This window comes from Plodia interpunctella, chromosome 6 (genome assembly GCF_027563975.2).
Source record: "Plodia interpunctella isolate USDA-ARS_2022_Savannah chromosome 6, ilPloInte3.2, whole genome shotgun sequence".
Taxonomy (NCBI): Eukaryota; Metazoa; Arthropoda; class Insecta; order Lepidoptera; family Pyralidae; genus Plodia; species Plodia interpunctella.
Genome location: NC_071299.1, coordinates 4,198,852 through 4,215,260, shown reverse-complemented (window position 1 = coordinate 4,215,260; position 16,409 = coordinate 4,198,852). Strand labels below are relative to the sequence as shown.

Genomic DNA, 16,409 nt, shown 5'->3' with positions numbered 1-16,409 from the left:
TTAGCCTCTCCACACTCGAGCACGTACCGTGGCGTGAAATCGCGGTGCAGATCGCACCAAAATCAGCGCAAAAACTGCCACAGTTCCACATTCGCACAAGCTCGCGCCCGGTTTACTCACAGTACGGTGTTTACAGTATGCGGCTTAGTCAACACTGAGCGGATGTGGTGTCTACATGCGTTCGCGCCATGTTCGCATTTCGCGGTCCCTTTGATACGGGCCAAAAACTAACAAAAATTGGGAACAAAGCGCGAAGTTGTGAAGAATATATGCGAAAGGACTCCACACTACAGCTACACCTTGTACTACACAGTTACTGCAATAAAGATATTTGATTTTGAGTTCACTCATGGATCGCAGATAATTCGCGGCTTCGTGTGGGATTCGCGCGCGAGTGTGGCGCGGTGCGTCATTTTGCTTGGCCGTGGACATACATCACTAGACCGTGGATCAGGATCTTTAGAAAATCACGCAAGTGTTACGTCATAAACATTTGCCATTTGCTGTTCGAATTTCGATTTTTCAATAGATACCGAGTTGTAAAAACTACTTTGCGCTATTACAAATTATTCAAAATGAGCGCCTGGAGGCAAGTGGGTCTAACGTAAGTATTGTAAACATCCTTTTATACAACAACATAACATTTTCATTACACTAATAATTTATAACCTTTACGTTTCAGTTACATAAACTACTCCAACATTGCCGCTAAGGTCTTACGCAGATCTTTAAAACAAGAGCTTCGCAATGAAGCTCTACGACGAGATTCATCCCACGTCCGTATAACGCCCTGGGCAAATGGCAAGCCAGCTCGTAAGTTTCAATACCTATATAATATTCTTTGATAATAGATACCTTCTCAGACTCACCCACGGACACAGGTAACATCAGAATTTTAGTTGGTACATGTAGTATATACTGAGTTTAAAAAAAAACTATAAGCACTACAAAATGGAAATAGAAATTTCTAACTTATGTGAATAGAATGTACTTAGTTGCAAACTAAACAAACAGCTGCAGGAGTTTTTTAATGATAAGTATAAATTTAGTATGTAAGTATTTTAAAATGGGTGTTATTTTGTTTATATAAAATGTTTCACAATTTTTCAGATGAAAAGGAGTAAAGCAACTCTGGTGTAAGTTAGGCGGCACTAACTATGTGTGATAAAAATAATTCCTAACTTTTGTATAATTTAGAGAGCTGTGATGTTTTTATTAGTATCATTAACATAGGATTAAATAACACATACATATAGTGAACTGATCCTAGATTCAGAGGTTGAAGCTGATTCTGAGATTTTAATATTTGTAACATTTTGATCCAACTTTACATTATCTGTTTTAGGTAATATAAACTCGTTAAAGCTTCTTGAGATTGTGAACTGTGCATGTGATGTGCAATAAGCATAGTGTTTAGTTAGCCTAGTGGTTTTTTGACAATAACAATACATTAGTATTCTCAATATACATATACATTTGCTATAAAATCCAGTCATGTGGTCTTGATAAACATTGAACATACTAATCTACCTCCTAACTAATCTAGTATTTTTCATATGGCTACCAGATCTCACTGCTGGGCAAAAGCCTCTCCTTTCTGTTCCAAGTACATCCATCACTCAATAGTTGTTGCCATCCCTTGTTGAAGACAGACAGTTTGTCGAACCATCTTATCCTTACAACATCATCTAATATCTAGTATGCAAATACTATTTTCGGGCAAAAGATTTGCAAATAGAAAAGTTTTAATAAAATAATGTATTTTTCATTTCAGATTTACAACAAGCAGTAAAGGCATAAACCAAGATCAATTTGGATTTATGAAAGACGAGGAATCAATCATTATGTTAGGTTTAATTTAATAAACTTGTCAAAATTAACAAATGCCGTTTTCTAAAACAAATTACCCATAACTGTCTTGATTCTCCATGTTCATCAACAGGTTATCATACAAGTTTATACAGAACAGAGAGTGTGGCATGTGGTAAAGCTCTAAAATAGGACCACTCCATATCCATCCCTTGGATGTCATATAAGGCGACTAAGAGACACAGCCTAGGCAGCTGATAGGCAACAATAGCATTCCTAAGGATCAGGCACGCGGCCGGTTGTAAAATCACAGCTGCATCTTCAAATTTTTTTTCACGGCTTTACAATCCTGAATGCAACTTGGAATTTACAGAGACAGAACAAAGCAAGTATCTATTGTGTATAAAATAATTGATGTAAACATGTTTTTTAATCTATTTTTTGTCGAGGCTTCAGTTGCTTGGTGCGACTATGCCAGCTGTGATGTAAAAATAAACTACATTAATTTAATTATACAACTTTTTTAATCTTGTAACTCTTACAGGTATATTAGCTTCTTTCACTTCATTTATTAAACTTTTTCCTAGTGGTGATTTTGGTTCTATAGCACTGATTGCAATATCTGGAGTAAGACCGCACTGTATCCTTAGTTTTTCAATTCCATTCCAAGCAATCATCACACCATTATCTGTACATAATCTGGGGAGTGGTCTGTACACTTTATATCCCAATTTGTTTGCAATTACTCCTACTGATTTAAAAATGAAATCATTACATGCAACTCCACCTGACACAACTATATTCTTATTTCCAGCCAGCAAATTATTCCTCTCACAAAACAATACAGCTCTTTCAGTTCTATGAGATATATGCTCAGCGATTGCAAGTTGAAATGCAGCACATAAGTCATTTACTTCGGGAATTATCCCATCTCCTTCAATTCCATGGTCAAATTCCTTTTTAATTAACTTTCGCTCTAAAGAATCTTTTAAGCCACTAAAACTGAAATTACAGTCCCTATATTTGGCTAATGGAAGAGGAAATTTAAATAAACTTGGATCTTTACATTCACTTGCCGCTAATTCAATAGATTTGCCTCCAGCTATCTGTGAGTATGCAGGTATATTTTTTAACTTCATCCGTCTAGCAGCTTTGTCTAACATTTCTCCTGGTGAATTATCTATACTTTCACCAAGCAAATAATAATCCTCAACATCTTTCACCACAGCTAGTAGACAATGGCCTCCAGAAATCAGTAACACTAAGAAAGGAAATGGGATATCTTGAGATATTCTCACTGCCAATGCATGAGCTTCCATGTGATGTATTGGTATCAAAGGTTTACTGTGCTTTCTTGCAAGATATTTGGCATATTTTACTCCAACTTGTAAACTCATGAACAAACCAGGTCTTGTTGTGATGGCAATGGCATCAACATCATCTATGGTTAGTTTAGAACTATCTAAGGCCTCACTAACGGCAAATTCAATGTTTTTCCTATGTAATTCATGAGCAATCAAGGGGTTTACACCTCCATAACGCACATGTATAGCATTTTGAGAATGTAACGACTCTCCTAAAATCTTGCCTGTGACATCGATTACGGCGCAACCTGTGTCGTCGCAAGATGTTTCGATTCCTAAAATTGTAGCATTTTGGGCTACTTGCGATGTATATTTTTTCTTGAATAAGCTTTTCTTCAGTACTTGCCAGTAATGTTTTTGTGGACAGTACATAATAGATTATAATGTGATCAGTTGTTTTCTAAATCCAAATAACATATTACAGTTTAAAGTCCATGCCAAAAAGGTTAACCATGTTATGTAATAAGTTACCTACTTTACTAATATTTGCATTTCTATATTTATGATGTATAAAATAACACTGTCCGTTGATTTGCTTCAGCCTTTGTATTTTCAAGAAATTAGTAGGTTAGGTGCAGTGTTGCCAGCGAGGTCTGGTCAAAAGTTACCTGACATGAACAAAAATATAACCTTTTGTAGGAAAAGTAACCATTTATATTTTAGATGGCCAAATGCACAAAAATAAAAAAACTTCAGATTTATGGGTTATGCTAAAGTTTACTCCTTATATACAAATGTATTATATTTGATGTGGATTTACAAAATCTACTTCTTGTGAACACGTAATTAAAGAAAAAAATGTTTTTTAAATAAAAGTTATAAAGCCGACGACCCGGCTTTATAACTTTTATTTTAAAAAAAAATTTCCAGCTCGTTTCTCTCTACACATTTAACAAACTTAAGGCACTCCTTCTTACAGATAGAATCATGCAGTTGAATCAATTAACACTGTTAAAAATTCATGAATTAATAAGGCAGATAGTACCTTCTTCGCTTTCCCCGTCCTTCTTATATTTTATTTTAGTATTGAGCATCAATTTTGTTGGCTCAAATGTTATAGCATTTTGTATGTTTGCTTTGGTAGCCATCAAAGCTGATATTGTAAGTAAAGTAAATAAATTGAAAAGAGTAGCGAAACTCACGAGTCACGAAGATCGTCCGTATCGATCGGATACGAACGAATCACCGGGCAAGTGTGAGTAGTCTCTACAGCCTGAACCGAATCACAATCTTGATACTAATGATAATAACGTTGTTGTAATGTGTGTGTGGCTTATTAGCCACTGAAGGGAATTGAAAAAAGGATCCGAACGCATTTTTTTTCAAATTCTTAAAAGTCATCTAAAAGTAACCTTTAGTGTCGTGTTTTTTAACTCCTTAAGGTTACCTCGAGGTTACACGAGGTAACCTTAAGGAGTTAAAAATCACCTAAAAGGTTATCAAACTAACCTTCTGGCAACACTGTTAGGTAGTTAATACTATCCTATAATTGACATATTATATCGACACTATCTATAGTGTTGATACTATTGACGTTCTTATGACAATACTATCGATAGTATACCTACCATTTCAAAATACTGTTTTATTTTACGATCTTCCTCTAAATAGATTAGATACATATTGAAGGAAAATGTTTTTAAAATTATATATTAGCTTAAACAGTCCTCGATCATATTACAGTAAACAAACACAATACCAATAACTCCCTATTGGTATTGTGTTTGTTATTGCACATTTATCCCGCCAGAGTACAGCACTGTATTTTAGGTACACAAAAGCTTTGCCGCCATTTGCTATGTCGATTAAAACGTTTATTTTAGAGTACTATATTAATCCTTTCATTATGTACCTAAGCATTCGTTTGTGAAAATATACAACAATGTAGCATATTCGGGTGCCGAAATATTGGGAAAAGTAGTTTTCCATAAGATAAAAGATCTTCAGTCAAAATCAAGTTTGTATCAGTTTATGACAACAGTTGATCAAATAATGCAGAACATAACCTAAAATAGTGTTATTCTTTTCAGGATAATCCACTAAATCCTTCCTTTTTCCTTTAAACTCGCACCACAATTGCGTAGAAGGTATTTTTGGTCGTATATCTGCCACTATTTTGAAAATTGGCGCGTTTTGCCTCCATTGGCAATGTTTGTGAACCTTAGTTGTACCAGTAGTGCCATCTGCACTGAGCTTTGCGTAATATGCCCTAATTGCAGAGTATCAATAGTCTGAAACAACCGATAGTACCTATCCATGGTATTGATAGTTTGTTGCTAAGCAAGTCTTATGGGCTACTATACTATACCATCGATAGTATTGTACCCATTTGAGTAATTGATAGTAGTATCCTATCGGTCAATAGTTCGGCACGGCAACATTGGCAACATTAATTTAAACACTCATTCACTTTTATATTTGTCCCGGTTTGTTGAGATTTGCCAAGCGTGCGAACCAGCAAAGATAATAGTAGGTACTCCGGTTGTACGAAGTACTTACTAAATCCAAGGATATTACGCAATGGTAACATTGTACTTTACTTTTACTTTCCATTCAATCATTCATAGTTTGTTTTCATTTCAGAAATTTTCTTTCATTCATTCAATAGCTGTCTGTCATTGAAATTAGAGTCGGGTGATGAGGTTTTTTGGTTCGGTAATTGGGTATTTTATAATTAATAAATTTTATATGTATTCCACAAAGTAATACGTTTAATTTCAATACTTAAAAACAAATGGAAAATTTATTGTAAAGTACATATCTGTCAAGCTTTTTAATAGGTATCTAAATAATTTTTGTCGAGACCCCGGTAATGAAAAAAGTAGTTTTAGATTCTTTCATTGTTTTTATTATATTAAATAATATTGTATTATTGTTATTGAGTGATTATCTTTACTTTTATTTAACGTATAAGTCATCACATGTAAATTTCTTGCCTAACCTAAAACATTAGCTTTGTTACGAAAATAATGTAACATGGATTCCAAGCAGTCGCTAATCGTAGCACAACTATCTCTATGTTGAATTTATGTTCCCAAAAAATATAATACTATACTACGAATCTCATAATAGTACTTACAGACCTAAAACTGAAAATAATACCTACATGTTTTTTCTTTTACAGGTTTCATGACTACAAGAGCACGGTGACAAATGTAAAAATGTTCGACTTTCAAGTTTTTAAACAATCTACGATTGTACATTTGTGTTTCGCAATATCTTACTTCTCATCCGGTCTGTTGCTGAATTTGGTGCAGGCAGTTTTGTACTTTGGTCTAAGGCCTTTCAATAAATCATTGTACAGGAAAATTAACTACTACCTTTCATACTCATTTTACAGTCGTAAGTATTTTATATTTTAAACTACATAATTTTTTTACTGCTAAAAACAAAAGAAACGAAGTGTTTTTACTATTATTTGAAAGGCATGTTTTGGAATTGTTATAGGTTGTACATCTATTTATAAACAAAAATGTTGTTACAGAATTAGTGTTTATGGCAGAATGGTGGTCAGGAACAACAATGTCCATATACATAAAAAAAGATGAATATGATAAGTTTTATGGCAAAGAACATGGTTACCTTATTATGAACCATAGTTACGAAATAGACTGGCTCATGGGATGGCAGTTTTGTGATGGCATTCAAGTTTTGGGGGTGAGTTCTTAAGAGATGGGTTAGAGATGGTTCTTCTTTTTGAAATATTTGATATAAAATCCTGGAACATTTCAGATCATGTTCAGTTATGGTTTGGCTTGTAATAATGCACAAATTAATTTTACACAATTATTATCATGAAAATTACTTTGTAATTTAGATAGATCTTTTCTGTTTTAATAAAATGCCTGATTGTGATTTCTTTGTAATATAAAAAATTCTTAATATTGTTTCAGAACTGCAAGGCTTATGCAAAAAAATCCATACAATACCTCCCTCCTATTGGATGGATGTGGAAGTTTTCAGAATTTGTGTTCCTTGAAAGATCATTTGAGAAAGATAAGGAAATTATAAAGACCCAGATAACAGAACTTTGTGATTATCCTGATCCAGTATGGGTGAGTCATTGTACTTCAATTATAAGTAGATAGTAACTGTTATCGACAAAAATGTTACTTAAATTTGTAGATTATTTTAATATTACATCCATCATATTGATAATTTTTAACAAAAGATTTTATAATGTCATTGTAAAGGTCACATAGTTTTTTGTCTGAAAGTTTGAGCTGTGCCTGAATAACATGATTTGCATATGGATTCTTGCATTAATGATAGTAAAAAAATTGTATTTGTTCGGTATTTTCAATTTTTAAATAATCTATACCTACCAAAGTATTATTTGTTTTCGTTGGTTATTTGAAATAGGCATATTTGACACCAAAATGATTGGTGACTGTACTATTTACACAATTAAAAAATAAGATTTCATTATGTAAAAACCTTAAAAAATATCATCAAAATAGTAAATTTTAGGGGTACATAATGCCCTTGAAAACTATAGAAATAATATTCATCACTTCACAACAAATACTAATAAGGGAATTTTTATTCTTGGGGACTAGCTGCAACAGACTGCAAATGTCAATATTCTATTCATTATGTTATATAGACAGGAGACAAGCTTACTAACTGATAGTGATCAGTTAGTTAGAAGCTTCACATGCATTTACGAATCCCACCCGGTGACGGAGTAACGCCCGTGGCGTGTTACCAAGAAAAATATTCAAGATTTAAATCAGCATTTGGCGTTATGACGTTATGGGGTGGGATTCGTAATACAAGCAACTCGTGACGTGTGTGTTATATAAATGGCTTCATATTATGTTAATGATCAGGAGCTTGTCTCGTTGTCGATCACTGTCAATATGTCCTTGGTAACCTGGCCTGTAAAACTGGCGAGGCAGAAATATTATTTAAACAAACAGTTCTCTTAACAGGAACCTGACTCCAATTGTTGTTATCTTTTAGTGAATATAACTTGTTTTATCTTAGCTCTTGATGACACCAGAAGGAACACGGTACACTAAGAAGAAACACGAGGCGTCATTGAGCTTCGCAAAGGAGAAGAACTTGCCTCTCCTCAAACATCACTTGACGCCTCGCACAAGAGGTTTCACCACCAGCCTTCAGTTCTTCAGAGGAAAAATACCAGCCATTTACAATATCCAGCTTGCATTCGGCGAAAGCAAGGTACCTACTTTATACCATTGTATCTCCTGTATACATGTAACCAAACATAATATCTACTCGTACAGAACTTTTTGTTTTGAACAAAGAAAAAAAAATTGATACAAAGGCTAACTCGCCGAGAAAACTCATATCGCTTGTGATTTACCAATATCACGGGTAATTGATGGATAGTATTTTAACACCAAGGGTTTGACTGGGGTTGTCTTTGTTGCAACTCTGATTTTTGCGATAAACTTAGGTCAATGACCGATAACAATCGCTTTGTATTTTATTATTTGTTGTCTACTACTAGTACTGACCTGGTTTTAGAATGTTAACCTTGACAACAAGTGATTGTTTTGGTATAATTGACGAGACCAAACCGGTATATTAACAAGTTCTCTGCTCTAATCACTAAAATATATTCATGACGTCATAGTACCTAGGTACTTACACGCTCGGAGTTTCTTTCTCCTAATTAGATAGTTCTGTGATATTAACACATGTATTTCTCAGAAATATTGTTGATTTGTTTATTGAAATAACGTATATGTATCATTTTTTATGTAGAATTTGAAAACTTATAGAACACACAGATGAAATACGGTTGTAAAAAAACATCTATTTTTTTCAATATAACCTTGACCAACAACATCGTCATATCATTACATAAGTACTATAATCTTGAACATTGATATCCGTTGTCTTGTTTCTGACTCAGAATCTGGTTTTTAATTTTCCCTGCGGTTTTTGTTTTTAAAGTAACCTACTTGTATGGATTTTTGTCATTCTTTCTTTTAAAAAAACTGGAGGACAAATATCGATGAAATTAAGAACACGGGTACAATAAAACCTAGTACTTATAGGTAGCACATACATTAGCGGTACATAACGCATACATCGAGTAATGTAGTATGATGATGATACATAAAATCGAAATCGAGTAAAATAAAATCGAATAATATAATATTATGATGTTACACTCAGAAAATTCGATACCGCATGCATGATGCATGCCTCCGTGATGCATGTTTGTTTCGAAATATTTTTACATTTATTTGCTCTTAAGTAAATGTAATTTGGCTTTATCATATCACGACGCCGGAGGTATTTTGATAAGTCTGTCTAGCGAAGCGGACCCTGCTCATATTATTATTCGTACTATAATATCTATATACCTATTCGTGATGAGTTTGATGTACCTACATATGTATAGGAACGTTTATCGGCCACGGACCTGCTAGTATACGATACTATACATACCTATATAGCACTTCTACTTAGCGAGTTGACACTGGCATTTTTGTCATCCTACATACCTATAGACCGTACTGGTCTACATAACAAAAGCCTCGCCACTGTAATCACCGCATTTATTTAGAAAACCTTCATGAGTTTTCGATGTCATATTTCATATTATATGTACCTATATTAATTCTCCAAAAGTCACGATCTACTGGCATTTTGGAACGGCACAGTGGTCGTCGTGTCGTGTGTGGCGTCATATGAGCAGGCAGCATCTGTGCTGCAACCACAGGCTGCAACTTTATTTCTCCATAGGTACCTGTTATGCTTACTTTGGACAACTTGAGTCCGAAGTCTAGAAGTACGCCAAGGTTGGCATGCCTAGGAGCGACTCCCCGTGAAATCTTCTGCTTGTCTTTATAGCATGTTTACATCTAATAAACTTCTATTAGGTTTCTATATAATATGCAGTTTCTAGTATATATATATAACTTCTGGCTAGTGTATTTTCTTGTGACACTCTGTCCTTTTGCTTGGATTTCACAATTTCTTACTTATATGTTACCTGTGGAGAATTTTACATATAGGCACCTAGGTACATCTTAACAAACTTTCGCATTTATAATATTAGTATGATGTATCTTTTAAAAATCTTCATGCACACGAACAAAATCGAAATAATGTAGGTACTTATACCTATGTACTTATGCAGGGAATGTTATAAGGTTGTTGTAAACAATGACAAGTTATACATATTAAATCTGGCATTCAATATTCATATTTATGTTCTATATATATGTACGGAAACAAAACAATATGCTACAAAGTTTTGCTTAGGTACCTACATACCTACTTGCTGTTAATTCTGTGATAACGGTGAACTTTCTGAATCCGTTTATGTATGGTTCTCGTATGTACTTTACTAGTAACATTTTATAATACTTCAAATTCTTGACAAAAGAGCAAGTGTTGAATAAACATTAGTTTTGAGTGTGTTTTTAAACGTGTACGTACATAATAATGAATAATATTAAGGATAATTTAATTCGCTCGTGACTGAAATAAAAAGTAAGCTTTTCTTTCTTCACTTAAGTATTTTAAACGTACCATTGTCTGGATTACCTACCTATAGTCGTCTATTGCCATACAATCATACCCCAAGAGCTAATAAAGTCGTTATACAATTATACATGACTCAACTCCGAGTAATAGTAAATAAGCATGTAGGTTAGATATCTTGTTCAACTTGTGTCGCACAGTGATATGAGTGGCCACTTTAGTCGCATGAAGCTATTGCGTGTTGGACCCATTAGTACTGTATCCATGTCCTGTATCGCGCTACGCTAATGCGCAAGTGCCGGTGATGGATAATACATATATGTATGTATAAACATATAAACTAAGTTCAGTATATAGAAATACTAGATGCTGCCTGGGCTTCGCTTAACCTTTAACAAACTTAACCTTAATCAATCAAATTAAAATATAACCTTTAACAATCTTGGATAATGACCTTTCTAATGGTGAAAGAATTTTTGAAATAGGTTTGGTAATTTTGGCGATTACTCGCCTGAAACATACAAGCTCACAAACGCTCTATGTAATATTAGTGGGTAGGTAAGTATATAGACGTAGCTGTGCCCCGGAGTTCCGCTCCCGTTGGAATTTTGTGATAAAAATTACCTGCTCTGTGTTATACCCGTGTACAAAATTTCACTGAAATTAATCCAGTAGTAGCAGAGTACGGAGTAATAAACACACATCCAAACTTTAGAATTTTTAACTGTAGGAAATCTCGCACATTGACTTTCAATTCGACGTCCTTTAATTAATTTTTACAGAAATGCCAATTCGCATTATAACCAGTCTTCCAACTACCTGTAATGTGTATTGAACATTCTCTTTTAACCTCGGACGATTCTATAGGTACCGTGTTTTTCTGTTTCACCATCGCAGCTTAATCGTTTGAAATCAATAAAAAAAAAACTAAAACTAAATTTTTAGTTTTTTTATTGATTAAAAATGTCATTGTCTCAGGCTATCATTGAGGCGGTCATTACTCCACCATTCCTCGTTGTTGTTAATGAAATTAGTTTCTAATTTAGATCTACCAATTTCAAAACAACGAATCGTTATCTCTTGATGTTGACCTTGTTCTTTGAACATTGGATTTTAATACTAATAAGACCCAGGTAACACGTGACTTGACATCGTGGTGTGTTATAAAATGTACAAAAAATGTGTTGTTTGGAGGAATAAGACAAGATAATAAGTTCATAAAAGACCTTATTTGGGTTTTTCAGTACAAGGAATAATATGTATTTAATGTAGTTTTATTTGATCAACATGGAGAAATTGCCTTTTAAGAGTAACCATATTTACCCAGCAGTATGGCATAATACTGCAGTGTATTGTTTATTAGCTGTGTCCTGGAGCTTAGTTCCTGTAGGAGCAAATTTCAGGGAACGTGCCTAGTCATTTTAATTGCACAACTTAAAAAGCTAACAATATATGAATTTAATGCCACAAAGCATATTTTCTCCTATATTACAAATTACATCAAAATGTCACAAGCATTATACGTACATCGTCACTGTTTAGTAGAATAAAAATAATGAATATTTTACTGTTTTCAGACACCGCCGACTCTAACGAGTTTATTGTATGGAAAGCCGGTCCGTGCACATTTGTACATACAAAGGATTCCGGTCGAAAGCGTTCCGGAAGGTGAGGAGGAGGCCACCAAGTGGTTGCACGACCTCTTTGTTACAAAGGTAATAAAAACCTTGAAGTGTTACGTATTTTCAAACCTATCATTTATACCGGTTTCTAATTAACAATAATTCGTTTCCTGTTATTACATATAATCTTGTAAAACTTCATTTTTGTGTCAATTTATACCTACTTAAATAAACTTAAATTTTTGTTGGTTAGTTTCTTTTGACGCCCTAGTGTCAGACTAGTCGGATCAAATACAATACGAAAATCGATCTCTTCGCACAATGGCTACTATAAACAACTTAATCACTTATTTAATTTATGGTTTACGTTTGGTATAAAAACGACCCATTAAGGTCACTATAATGGAAATTCAAATCAGTGGTTACCTTGCGCTGTAATAACTTCTTTGTAACTGCATAATGCAATTTACGGAGCAGGTTTCATATAATTTACATTGCCTTATTTTACTTGTAATGGTTACAGGTATGAACATTTAAAATAGATTAAGTAAGATCTCAATATCTATACATTTTGCAATTAGCGAATAACCAAATTATCAATCTTATACTATAAATTCTAACAGACTCTGACTAATATAATCTTGTCAATAGATAATATTGTATATTTATAACATGTATTTTCATATCTCAAGTATAGTGAAAATTATCTTATTATCTTATACATACTTATAATGTTAGTCGCCTGCCGCATAGAGATATGTGGTAGCCGATAGCTTAAGTTTATTATATATGATTTACCACAAGTATGTTGATATTATATGCAGTAAATGAAAATGGAGTAAACTCTCAATATAGCAATTTCTGCTATGTCGCATGATTCCGCAAGTCTGCAACTGCATAATTATATAACAAATACAATTTCTCAATTGCGGCTTATTCATCATTTATTGGGGAAAAACTAAATCACAATAGTCTAAAAGTCATAGCATCTGTTTGTTCTATTTTCTACGGCAGCGTAGAATATTGTAGGCAAGTGGCATGCTTGATGTTAACTAGTATTTATGTAATCTATTAAAATACTAAATCAAAGGTTAATGTTACTATGAAACTTTATATGTAAACACTGTAAAAGTGGCATAAGTTAAATAAATTAGGTTTCGATAAGGCTCAATTTATTTATTTCACACTTTCACCTCAAATGAAATGTAAAGTTTAATTCTCAAAAATTTCAGAACTATATGATTGTTGAAATGTCCAAAGAAACTCTTTAAACATTTTGTGACAATAACAAGTAAAACTCCCGTTTTCAGGATAAAATGCAAGATTCTTTCATAAACACCGGCGACTTTTTCTTGCAATCCGGCGTGGAGAGGGTCGAGCCGTTCAGCGTGGGCCCCCGCATCTACTCCCTGGTCAACACCCTGGGCTGGGCCGCGGCCACTCTTACCCCTATGTTGTACTGCCTGCTGGGGCTTTTGTTCAGCGGGAAACTTCTGTATTTCTCCATTGCTGCCGGAATTTTTGGCGCCTGTATGTATTGTTTTCCCTTATACATTTTTATTTAAATTATTTCATCCAGTCAGTTACCTCTCTTTTGAGTCCTCCTTAGTAGGTACATGTCATGTATTGAGAAACATTTGTGTTATTTATTAGATATTGCTCGCAGCTTCTATGGCAGCATATAGTAGGTATCGATATACCTAGGTCCAGCGATTTAGCTGTGGAAGCAACGGACTGACATGGATTGTGTAAGGAAGCATGTTGATAGTGATGTCTAAGATTGTTTCGGCATTAATTGTGAATTAAAATTGTTTGTTTCAGTCTACATTCTACTTCAAAAATCGATTGGGATGTCGAAAATCAGCCAGGGTTCTTCATATGGAACAGAAAAGAAGTAACGATAACCCTATGTATTTATTAGGTATACTAGTGTTTGTATACAATTTTTTTAACAATTATTATTTATCTCGTGCAAACAAAATCATGTTTTGTATTATTTAGTCTTGATATGAAGTAGAAAATTAGAAGTGACGTTTAATAAAAATCGCAATAAATTGTATGTACTAAACTATTGACTTCTTGTTGGTGTCAGTTCTTTTAAAAAATATTTTTGTAAAAGAATCTATGAAATTAGTTAATTGATTAGTATACACAAGTACCGAATATGTCAAACTATAAATCTATACTGAATGTATATTTTGACGTTTTTGTCTTGATATTATGTACAAACAAAATTAGTACTACAAACATTTATTTTCTATAAACAATGTGGTGTTGAGAATAGTATTTTCTTACATTTATTGTTTGTAATGTTGTTATGTGTTGTAAATAGAAAATAAAATACGAGCAAAAAATAAGGCTACTCTTTTAAAATATGCTGTAGTGCACAATTGTTTATACAAATGTAAGACTTTATTTTAACAGTTTATTATATGTTATATCTATTATATGTTGTAACTACTACGAAAAGTGTTATTTTATAAAAAAATAACTTTTTTATTTGATGACATTTTGTGTAATTAATTAGCAAGGAAGTTGCACAAATAGTAACAATAGCACAAATGTGTTTTTGTGACATAAAATATGTTTGTTGATTTGGGGTTTTATTTTCATAAACATGTATAAGAATTAGTTCAGTATCCAATCGCGGTGAAATAAATCATTAAAATAAATATTTGATCGTAATAGGGATATTCATTCAAAAACAAAGTGTTATGTGTCAGTTCTTAAAAATAAATGATGCATCCAAATGTGTACCTGTAACGTATCTCATTTAAGGCGTGAATTGCGTCAAGCGGGCCCACGCGACTGTTTCTAGCCATCTCTTTCACAAATCTTGCATGGAACAGAAATAGACGGTACCGCTTAACGCAGCACTCGCTTTTAGGGTTCGTTATAAAAATGTGTTCACGATTTTTCATTTGTGTATTTCTTTGATTAGGGTATTTATACTTTGTGACGATTTTGTGTTCCTTTCGGAATATTAACATCACATTACCCTTGCTCCATTGTTCATAGACTTAACCTTTTATTTACGGTAATCAAGCTTTGCTAAAAACCTTGATTGCTTCCTTTAATTTTTACAGCTTTTGTTTCCTGTTGTTGACTTATCCCAAAAGCAGTCTTCAGCTATTTTATATTCAAACGCTAGCCAACATTTACAAAGTATAAAAATCTTCTCCTTATGATATTAGAATCATGTGGTTGGTGTTAATTAGTAGAGGCTTAGGACGTTATTAGACATGTTTAAAAATATTTTATAACATTTTGGTTATTACGTATTACTAGTAACTAACATAGTTCCAGTAACTAATTAACATTGCTAGAGAAAAATAGTTTTTTACTGATTTATATGTGATTATTTACGAACGATTACGATTATAAACTAATAAAAATTAAGCGTATGGTGCCAAATTATTCCCATAACCGCACCAATGTATGTTTCTAATAACTTTCATTTCATTACTTAGTACACAAAATGTATAATGACTTATTGTTAAGCTAACATTTTATTACTCATAATTTTAATCAAGGAGTGTGGGCAATTCAAACCAAAATAAGTTCTCAAGGTTGACTCATAACATACGAAATAAAGTTTTATGTAACATAGTGTATTTTTTGATACCAAAAATTAAAGGAAAAATATTTATAATACTTTGTGATATTTATTATTTCATTGACTTTCTCTGTATTAGTGGTTATCGGAATAATGAAAACCTTAGTCTCTGCCTATGGGAAACAGGCGAGACAATAATGTATGTTATTTCTTTCTGAATATCCACAGATGTCCATAGTGTCAATCTTGGGGCCACAAGGTCCTGAGATCATAATCATCATTTCAAATTCACTCGATTTTCTGTTTGAATAATAAATAGGCATCGATTTCCATCTTGAAATTAGGAGAATTTTTTATAGGGTGTTGTAGAAACATTTATTATCCAGCATTTTGTATGTTACCAACCTACGTATTCTGGTGTGTGATCCATGTCAGAATAATAAGATGTACAAAAAGAAAAATAAAAATTAAAGCTAATGTTGTTTTTTTCTTACTTTAGCTTATTGCAGGGTCATATAACTCTTTCTCTCATCTTCGCGTGTTCCCTGTGGCTTTCGGGGCAATGACGCCGCGAAGCCCAGGGTTAGC

At 33.3% G+C, this 16,409-nt stretch overlaps 4 protein-coding genes across 8 annotated transcripts in view; 3 read left to right on the top strand and 1 right to left on the bottom strand.

Moving 5' to 3' along the window:
* Nucleotides 1-16,409, top strand: part of LOC128670762 (very long chain fatty acid elongase AAEL008004-like) — a 127,457-nt gene that overhangs the window by 73,608 nt on the left and 37,440 nt on the right. The window lies entirely within an intron of this gene.
* Nucleotides 425-1,884, top strand: sun (stunted). Of its 2 annotated transcripts, XM_053746782.2 has the most exons (4): nt 430-604; nt 683-813; nt 1,111-1,136; nt 1,775-1,884. In XM_053746782.2, exons 1-3 carry the CDS (start codon nt 576-578, stop codon nt 1,122-1,124), a joined length of 174 nt encoding a protein of 57 aa, XP_053602757.1. In that variant the 5' UTR covers nt 430-575; the 3' UTR covers nt 1,125-1,136; nt 1,775-1,884. The 2 variants fall into 2 exon arrangements, with proteins under 2 accessions (XP_053602756.1, XP_053602757.1); XM_053746781.1 differs by lacking the exon at nt 1,111-1,136 and having other exon boundaries at nt 425-604.
* On the bottom strand, nt 2,315-3,765 carry LOC128670756 (tRNA N6-adenosine threonylcarbamoyltransferase, mitochondrial-like). Its single transcript, XM_053746716.1, has one exon. It carries the CDS (start codon nt 3,543-3,545, stop codon nt 2,316-2,318), a length of 1,230 nt encoding a protein of 409 aa, XP_053602691.1. The 5' UTR covers nt 3,546-3,765; the 3' UTR covers nt 2,315.
* LOC128670760 (1-acyl-sn-glycerol-3-phosphate acyltransferase gamma-like) lies at nt 5,736-16,298 on the top strand. 4 transcript variants are annotated; one of them, XM_053746732.1, is made up of 8 exons: nt 5,736-5,828; nt 6,298-6,515; nt 6,658-6,830; nt 7,067-7,228; nt 8,163-8,360; nt 12,221-12,358; nt 13,576-13,795; nt 14,087-16,298. In XM_053746732.1, exons 2-8 carry the CDS (start codon nt 6,335-6,337, stop codon nt 14,161-14,163), a joined length of 1,149 nt encoding a protein of 382 aa, XP_053602707.1. In that variant the 5' UTR covers nt 5,736-5,828; nt 6,298-6,334; the 3' UTR covers nt 14,164-16,298. The 4 variants fall into 4 exon arrangements, with proteins under 4 accessions (XP_053602707.1, XP_053602704.1, XP_053602708.1 ...); XM_053746729.1 differs by having other exon boundaries at nt 5,774-5,953; XM_053746733.2 differs by having other exon boundaries at nt 5,786-5,926.

Coding starts and splice junctions, on each gene's coding strand:
- sun (XM_053746781.1), top strand. CDS start 576: ATGAGCGCCTGGAGGCAAGTGGGTCTAAC. Junction 605..682: donor TGGAGGCAAGTGGGTCTAAC/GTAAGTATTGTA, acceptor TTTACGTTTCAG/TTACATAAACTACTCCAACA. Junction 814..1,774: donor GGCAAATGGCAAGCCAGCTC/GTAAGTTTCAAT, acceptor TTTTCATTTCAG/ATTTACAACAAGCAGTAAAG.
- LOC128670756 (XM_053746716.1), bottom strand. CDS start 3,545: ATGTACTGTCCACAAAAACATTACTGGCAAGTACTGAAGAAAAGCTTA.
- LOC128670760 (XM_053746732.1), top strand. CDS start 6,335: ATGTTCGACTTTCAAGTTTTTAAACAATCTACGATTGTACATTTGTGT. Junction 6,516..6,657: donor TTCATACTCATTTTACAGTC/GTAAGTATTTTA, acceptor ATGTTGTTACAG/AATTAGTGTTTATGGCAGAA. Junction 13,796..14,086: donor TGCCGGAATTTTTGGCGCCT/GTATGTATTGTT, acceptor TGTTTGTTTCAG/TCTACATTCTACTTCAAAAA.